Here is an 8,158-nt window from a genome sequence, read left to right as displayed (position 1 = left end):
CTTGCAGAAGAGGTAGAGCCGCTGGTGGCGCTGCCACTGAGAGAAGTTGAGCCGGAGGTAGAACCAGTGAGGGAACTTCCACCGGTGGCGGAACCGGTTGGGGCATTTGCACCAACTGAGGTGGTGGGTGAACTTGTAGAGGAGGTAGAGCCACTAGTGGCACCGCCGCTGAGGGAGCTTGAGCCGGCTGAGCCACCACTGAGGGAGCTTGAGCTAGAGGCCGAGCCGCCGCTAAGAGCTGTTCCATCGGTGGCAGAACCAGTTGGGGAATTTGCACTAGCAGAGCTAGTGGGTGAACTTGCAGATGATGTAGAGCCACTAGTTCCGCTGCCGCTGAAGGAGCTTGAGCCAGAGGCCGAGCCGCCACTAGAGGAACTTCCACCGGTAGCAGAGCCGGTTGGAGAATTTGCGCCAACAGAGGTGGTGGGAGAACTTGCAGAGGAGGGAGAGCCATTAGTGGTGCTGCCGCTGAGGGAGGTTGAGCCGGAGGCTGAACCACCGCTTAGGGAACTTCCACCGATGGCAGAGCTGGTTGGTGAACTTGTGGATGATGAAGTAGAGCCACCACTGCCGCTGCCGCTGAGAGAGCTTGAGCTGGATGCTGAGCCGCCACTAAGGGAACTTCCACCAGTGGCAGAACCGGTTGGGGATTTTGCACCGATAGAGCTAGTGGGTGAAGTTGCCGAGGTGGTAGAGCCACTAGTGGTGCCACCGCTGAGGGAGCTTGAGCCGGAAATTGAACCGCCGGTGACAGAACTAGGACCATCTGGAGCACCTCCTGACGAACTTTCACTTCCGCTAGCGGAACTGTCAGAGTTTCCACTTCCATTGGCAGGGGAACTGCTGTCGGAACTTCCAGCGGAAGTACCTCCTGTGGAACCTCCACTTCCAACGGTGGAAGAGCCGCTGTCAGAGCTTCCACCGGAAGCACCTCCTACTGCACTTCCAGTGGCAGAAGAGCTGTCTGAACTTCCACTTCCAGTGGTGGAAGAGCTGTCTGAATTTCCACTTCCACTTGCGGAGGAGCCGCTGTCAGAGCTTCCACCGGAAGCTCCTCCTGTGGAACTTCCACCGGAAGCTCCTCCTGTGGAACTTCCACCTGAAGCGCCTCCTGCAGAACTTCCACTTCCAATGGTGGAACTGCTGCCTGAACTTTCACTTCCAGTGGCAGAGGAGCCGCCATTGGAGCTTCCGCCGGAAACACCTCCTACGGAACTTCCACTTTCAATGGCAGAACTGCTGCCTGAACTTCCACTTCCAGAGGCGGAGGAGCCGCTGTTGGAGCTTCCAGTTGCAGAGCTTCCACCGGTTCCGGAACTCGAACCACCTGAACTTCCACCAGCAACGCGGGAACGCTTGTCATCGTCATCATCATCGTCCTTATCGTCGTCATCATCATCGTCCTTATCATCGTCATCATCATCACTGCCAGAACCACGAGAAAAAGTGGCAGAGAAATCAATGGACTTTCCTCCGTTCTTCTGCGCAGCCGTGCTCACGAACTGACCGATGCCTTGCGCCCATTTCAAAATCGAACTCTGAATCGCTTGCCGTTGCTCAATCGAAAGCCTAGAAGAACCACTCCTCTTCTGCTCTATCAATATCTTCACCAAGCTCTGCACCGCTTCTATTATTCTCGCCACATCTGCCTACTCACCCACCAAAAAAAAAAAACTCGTAAACCGAATGATCTCTCCGACAAGATGCAAATGTAAGGGAGAGAAAAAACCCAACGAACTAGATTTCTTACAGAACCAGTTTTGCCGCCAGACAAACGAGACATGGCGCTGTAAAGCCCCTCGGCTTTCCCCTTCATGTGGGACTCAAAGGCCTTCATGTCCATGGAACCAGACGTGGAGGAGACTGAGTTGACGGCGTTCATATATTCCTGGAGCTTGGAGAAGAACATCTTGAACTCAGATGTTGCAGGACATCCCCTCTCGAGACGGCGCATGTATCTGGTAATCCCTCTGTAAGCGAATGGCTCCACGTCTCTCGAGAATTTCGGCATTTTCTTCAGGTAATGCGGCAGAAGGAGGAAGGTTCCTGATGTTGCAACAATGGCTCCTGATACCACCAGGAAGGCGAAGCATAACGACAAGGTGATTCTCGCCATTTTTTTTTAGTACGAGAATGTTTTTTTTTTGTCTTATTGTTTTTGTCTTTTTTTTTTTGGTTTTTTTTATACGATGGATGAAGAGAGAATGAGTGAGTTTGATTTGGGTTCTTAATCATGTTTATATAGATGTTTAAGTTTCTAAATATAGAAGTGATTAGGAGAAATTGGTGGATATTAAAAGGTTAAGACAATTGCGAAGAGCCTAGTGTTTCTCCTGTTCTCCGGATATATTCACATGACTTGTTCAATCACTCCGCATTTTTTTAATGTTTATTATTTTTATCCTCTAATTTTATTAATGAAAATATAAATTTTATTGACTAATTTTAAGTTAGGCCTTGAATGGTAGGAGTTTTTGGAGTTTTTAGAATCCAAAAACAAAAAAAAACAACATTCAAGTTTTTACAAAATTACTTTTCCTAAAAACTTGGAAAGTCATTTTAGTGAAAAAATCAATGAAAAACCAAAAGCTACTTTTTTTGAGTTTTCAAATATTATAAAATCCAAAAGTCAAAAACCAAAAACTAAAAACCAAAATCCAAAAACTAAAACTAAAAACCCAAAATAAAAGTCATCTCCATTCTAAAATATATAAATCAAATTTATATTTTATTTTATAAAAAGAATTTTTTTTATATGGATGAAATGATCAACCGCTTAAAATAGATATATAGATATTGATATGTACTCTATTTGTTTGTTCCGTATAAGACACACATACTATGCTATATTTAATATTTAATATTTTTTTTATTAAACATCTATTTCCAGTAAATCAAAATATCAAATATTTGAATAGAGAATATTATTAGAGGCTTAATTTTTATTTAAGATAATGATTACATTAAGAGATATATATATATATATATATATATATATATATAATTAATATAAATATTGAAAGGAAAAAATTAAATCAAAATAATATGTAACACTATTGTAAAATTCTCATCGTAATACGTTGACAGCAGATTATGTATGTTACATTGCAAGGCAATACAAAGCAAAACTTGAATCCTTGAGAGATTCTTGAACTTGAATTTTCATTCATTCACTATTATGCTTGTGGGTGCAATAACAAAATGGATCTAAGGCTTTGGCATTGAATAGACTTAAACATTTCTCTTACCTCACTTTGTTTTTACAACTATAATTTTTTTTCAATCTTTACATTGATAATGAACAATAATACCAAAGTTTTTATCTCGAATCATGATAAATAGGATTGGAATATATATCATATGATACACAAAAAAATTAATTGAAAAGAAGAAATATACATTGTAAATGTTGTTACACATTACTAAAACTGGTTCAAATCGGTGTATAATCGACTTGAGATATAATTACAACCGAAATGAAACCATACATTTGATGATTGATGTGTCATTGTAAATGTTGGTAGAGATTAATTCGTTTTTTTTACCCATCTCGAGGGTTACGTGGAGATATGCTTCTCCTTACTAGAATCTTCACGACTCGAGTAGCCGATTTTTCCCATTGCAAGATTGCGTCTTTGATTGCTATCTGTTGTTCTTTTGTAAGCTTCGTCGATCCATCGCCCTTCTTCACGACCTTACCAAACTTCGATTGGAGGGAGTTAACGATTTTCATAGATTCCAATTCTTCTTGTTTCATGGTCATCTTCATCTGTATTTATATGCACAAGAATTCAAACTTAGGTTTTCATGCCATAGATTTAGTTCTTAACAAAATATTTCTTACATACCGATTTTTCGGACCCGTTTTCTCCCGTAGAGAAAGCTGAGAATACTTGAGAGATGCCGCTAGCTTTCATGTTGGAGTCTTCCGTCCCAAGAGCCTTGGTGATCGGGCAAACGTACTTAGCGGAAGTCTTGAGTTTCTCGAAGAACACTTTAAACTCTTGTGTTTTGGGACATTTCTTCTCGAGATCGGCCAAAAATTTCTTCACGACTTTGGTGGTATAAGGCTCAATATCTTTCACGGTTTCGGGAACTTTGGTTGCGGGTAAGGAGGGCGAGAAGGCATCAAGAAGAGTCGTCGAAGCTATTAGGATGGCTAAGCAAAACAAAAGAGCAGTTCTTGCCATTTTGTGTTAGGGAAAAAGGACTTGTTGGGGAATGATTTTTATTTGGGTTTTTCGTCTCTTTATATAGTCATATAGGATCTCTAATATGTCTATTTTTAAAACAATAGAACAAATATTTTTAGGGGAATTGAATGATTTAGACAAAGAAAAATAGTAAAAAACTATCATCGAAACCAGATATAACTTTATCTAGAATTTAATTTAAAAGTCGATCGAAAATATTTTATTTAAATAAAATGTAATAATAATAGAACAATCTAAATAAAAGCATCTCTTAAAAAAGTATATATTTTTTTTTAATATAAATCGAATCTAACACAAATAAGATAATCGAGAAATCTTACTAAAAATTGAATCTATATAGTCGAGAAATTCTAATTCAAGAGACCCGTATCAAACCAAACCACACCAAGATAATACTAAACAAAACATTCACACGCTCCTTGGGAGCGTAGATTTCACGTCCCTAGATCCCTTGGATGATATATAAGCTTTGAAAATCGATAATATTTTTGTCAAATGACGGATTGTAATCGTATAATTAATGTATGTATAATATGTATATATAACTAAGACCTAAATGATACAATACAAGAAATTTGCTATGAAGAAGAAATACACAATTTATTGTTTATTATTTTTATCCTCTTATGTTTTTTATGAAAATATATATTGTATTAATGATTTTAAGTTTTATATATAAATCAAATTTATATTTTATTAGAAAATTTCGTTTTGCACAATTTTTCTTAGAAAATTATGAATTTAGAGGAGTAAAATAAATATCTTAGGAAAGATATTTTTGATATATTGTCATTTTATTATCTAAAAAGGAAGTATTTTATATGGATGAAATGATCAACCGATTCATATAAGATAATACGGATATTGATATATGCTCTATTTGTTTGTTATTTTTGTTCCGCTTAAGACATACACATACTATACTATATTTAATATTTAGTATTTTTTTATTAAACATACATTTTCATTTACTTTAAAGGATTTATAAAGAAAAAAATGGCATGCATGTAGGATATATATATAACCACTGTTTAATTCAAAGTATCAAATATTTGAATAGAGAATATTATTAGAGGCTTAATTTTTATCTAAGATATATGATTACATTAAGATATACTATATAATTAATATAAATATTGAAAGGAAAAAATTAAATCAAAATAATATGTAATATTATTGTAAAATTCTCATTGTAATAGTTTGAAAGGAGATTATGTATTAACCATTGCAATGCAATCAAAGCAAATCTTGAATCCTTAGAGATTCTTGAACTTGAATATCCATTCATTCACTATTATGCTTTTGGCTGCAATAACAAAATGGATCTAAGACTTTGGTATAAAATAAACTTGAGCATATCTCTATATCTCTGTCTGAATTCAATTTGTTTTTACAACATTAGTGTTTTTTTGTCAATCTTTACATTGATAATGAACAATAATACCAAAGTTGTTATCTCGAATCATGATAATTAGGATTGAAATATGTATCACATGACACAAAAAAATTCATTGAAAAGAAGAAATACACATTGTAAATGTTGTTATACATTACTAAAACTAGTTCAAATCGGTGTATAATTGACTTGAGATATATATATAATTACAACCGAAATGAAACCATACATTTGATGATCAGTGTGTCATTTTACCATGCCTCTTCGGCGGTAGAGATTAATTCGTTTTCTTTTTTACCCATCTCGAGGGTTACGTGGAGATATGCTTCTCCTTACTAGAATCTTCACGTCTCGAGTAGCCGATTTTTCCCATTGCAAGATTGCGCCTTTGATTGCTATCTGTTGTTCTTTTGTAAGCTTCGTCGATCCATCGCCCTTCTTCACAACCTTACCAAACTTCGATTGTAGAGAGTTAACAATTTTCATGGATTCCAATTCTTCTCGTTTCATGATCGTCTTCATCGATATTTATATGATAAGAATTCAAACTTAGGTTTTCATGCCATAGATTTAGTTCTTAACAAAATACTTTTTACATACCGATTTTTCCGACCCGTATTCTCCCCTAGAGAAAGCCGAGAACGCTTGAGAGATGTCGCTAGCTTTCACATTGGAGTCTTCCGTCCCAAGAGCCTTGGTGATCGGGAAAACGTACTTAGCGGAAGTCTTGAGTTTCTCGAAAAACACTTTAAACTCTTGTGTTTTGGGACATTTATTCTCGAGATCGGCCAAAAATTTCTTCACGACTTCGGTGGTATAAGGCTCGATATCTTTCACGGTTTCGGGAACTTTCATTGCGGGTAAGGAGGGCGAGAAGGCATCGAGAAGAGTCGTCGAAGTTATTAGAACGGCGAAGCAAAACAAAAGAGCAGTTCTTGCCATTTTGTGTTAGGGAAAAAGTACTTGTTGGGGAATGAATGTTGCTTGGGTTTTTCGTCTCTCTATATAGTTGCGTAGGACCTCTAAAGTGTCTATTTTTAAACAATAGAACAAATATTTTCAAGGGCAATTGAATCATTTAGACAATGAAAAATAGTAAAAAACTATCATTGAAACCAAATATAACTTTATCTATAATTTAATTTAAAATTCGGTTGAAAAATATTTTATTTAAATAAATATAACAATAACAGAACAATCTAAATAAAAAAATCTCTAAAAAAAGTAGATATTTTTTTTTTAAATATAAATCGAATCTAACATAAATAAGATAATCGAGAAATCTTAATAAAAATTGAATCTGTATAGTCGAGAAATTCTAATTCAAGAGACCCGTATCAAACCAAATCATATCAAGATAATACTAAACAAAACATTCACACGATCCTTGGGAGCGTAGATTTCACGTCCCTAGATATATAAATTTTGGAAATCGATAATATTTTTGTCAAATGACGGATTGTGATCGTATAATTAGTGTATGTCCATATAAATAAGACCTAAATGATACAATATAAGAAATTTACTATGAAGAAGAAATACATAATTTATTGTTTATTATTTTTATCCTCTTATGTTTTTTTATGAAAATATATATTGTATTAATGATTTTTAAGTTTTATATATAAACCAAATTTATATTTTATTAGAAAATTTCGTTTTGCACAATTTTTCTTAGAAAATTATGAATTTAGAGGAGTAAAAAAAATATCTTAGAAAAGATATTTTTGATATATTGTCATTTTTCTTATCTAAAAAATAAATATTTTATATGGATGAAATGTCCAACGGATTAATATTAGATAAAAGGGATATTGATATATGCTCTATTTGTTTGTTATTTTTGCTCTAGGACATAAGCGTACTGTATTTTTATTATTATTTGGGATCAAATATAAGTGTATATTTACTTTAAAGGATATATAAAGAAAACAAATGGTATGTAGGATATATATATATCCGTCCTGATGGATTCTGAGCCTCTGTACAAAATAATTTTTTATTTTTTATTTTTATAAAAATATTAAATAATTTTTTTTAATTATATTAATTGCTAAATTTAATGTTAAAAAGTCACAAACAAAACTCAAAAATTATAAATATTAATGATAATAATTACGAAACTTTATATTAAATATAAGGGATAATCACATAAAAATACCCGAACTTTTACAAAAATCCCAAATAAATACCCGAATTATAAAATATATAAATACCTAAAATTTTCAAAATTCCCACATAAATACCCAGACTTTTACATTTTTTCCAAATCAAACAAATGCAACTGTTGACTCAGCAAAAAACTGCTCACTCATCATTCAAAAATATTATTAAATGTCCAAATATTCATCTACATGTATTTAAATTAATATATGCATATAAATTCACATATATATACAAATATATATATATATATATTAAAAATAAAATTATTTATAATTAATAAAACACATATACACATAACTACAATATATATATATATATATATATATATCATTACTAATGCATATATATTACAATAAAAATAATTATAATTAAATTTATTATT

At 34.2% G+C, this 8,158-nt stretch overlaps 3 protein-coding genes across 5 annotated transcripts in view; all 3 read right to left on the bottom strand.

Annotated features, from left to right (window-relative positions):
- LOC104823939 (uncharacterized transmembrane protein DDB_G0289901) overlaps window positions 1-2,208 on the bottom strand; it is a 2,775-nt gene extending 567 nt beyond the window's left edge. Inside the window, 2 exon segments of the mRNA XM_010555736.2 lie at window positions 1-1,649; window positions 1,751-2,208. The exon segment at window positions 1-1,649 is cut by the window's left edge and continues 4 nt beyond it. Coding sequence (XP_010554038.1) covers window positions 1-1,649; window positions 1,751-2,116 — 2,015 coding nt within the window. The 5' untranslated portion in view covers window positions 2,117-2,208.
- Window positions 2,209-3,331: 1,123 nt separating this feature from the next.
- On the bottom strand, window positions 3,332-4,211 carry LOC104823938. Its single transcript, XM_010555735.2, has 2 exons — window positions 3,849-4,211; window positions 3,332-3,769 (listed from the first exon to the last, which is right to left on the bottom strand). Exons 1-2 carry the CDS (start codon window positions 4,188-4,190, stop codon window positions 3,542-3,544), a joined length of 570 nt encoding a protein of 189 aa, XP_010554037.1. The 5' UTR covers window positions 4,191-4,211; the 3' UTR covers window positions 3,332-3,541.
- Window positions 4,212-5,699: 1,488 nt separating this feature from the next.
- LOC104823936 lies at window positions 5,700-6,579 on the bottom strand. Of its 3 annotated transcripts, none has more exons than XM_010555732.1 (2): window positions 6,211-6,579; window positions 5,700-6,126 (listed from the first exon to the last, which is right to left on the bottom strand). In XM_010555732.1, the coding sequence occupies exons 1-2, from the start codon at window positions 6,550-6,552 to the stop codon at window positions 5,905-5,907; spliced, it is 564 nt and encodes a 187-aa protein (XP_010554034.1). In that variant the 5' UTR covers window positions 6,553-6,579; the 3' UTR covers window positions 5,700-5,904. The 3 variants fall into 3 exon arrangements, with proteins under 3 accessions (XP_010554034.1, XP_010554035.1, XP_010554036.1); XM_010555733.1 differs by having other exon boundaries at window positions 5,700-6,066; XM_010555734.1 differs by having other exon boundaries at window positions 5,700-6,057.
- Window positions 6,580-8,158: the final 1,579 nt, after the last annotated feature.

The sequence above is a fragment of the Tarenaya hassleriana genome, unplaced genomic scaffold, assembly GCF_000463585.1.
Source record: "Tarenaya hassleriana unplaced genomic scaffold, ASM46358v1 Cleome4, whole genome shotgun sequence".
Taxonomy (NCBI): Eukaryota; Viridiplantae; Streptophyta; class Magnoliopsida; order Brassicales; family Cleomaceae; genus Tarenaya; species Tarenaya hassleriana.
Note: the sequence above shows the minus strand (reverse complement) of the source record. Positions and strands in the feature narration are given on the sequence as shown.

Excerpts from the sequence above, each read along its gene's own strand:
- LOC104823938 (XM_010555735.2), bottom strand. The coding sequence starts at position 4,190 with ATGGCAAGAACTGCTCTTTTGTTTTGCTTAGCCATCCTAATAGCTTCG. Across the intron at positions 3,770-3,848 it reads AAAACGGGTCCGAAAAATCG|ATGAAGATGACCATGAAACA; the intron begins GTATGTAAGAAA and ends ATATAAATACAG.
- LOC104823936 (XM_010555732.1), bottom strand. The coding sequence starts at position 6,552 with ATGGCAAGAACTGCTCTTTTGTTTTGCTTCGCCGTTCTAATAACTTCG. Across the intron at positions 6,127-6,210 it reads AATACGGGTCGGAAAAATCG|ACGATCATGAAACGAGAAGA; the intron begins GTATGTAAAAAG and ends ATATCGATGAAG.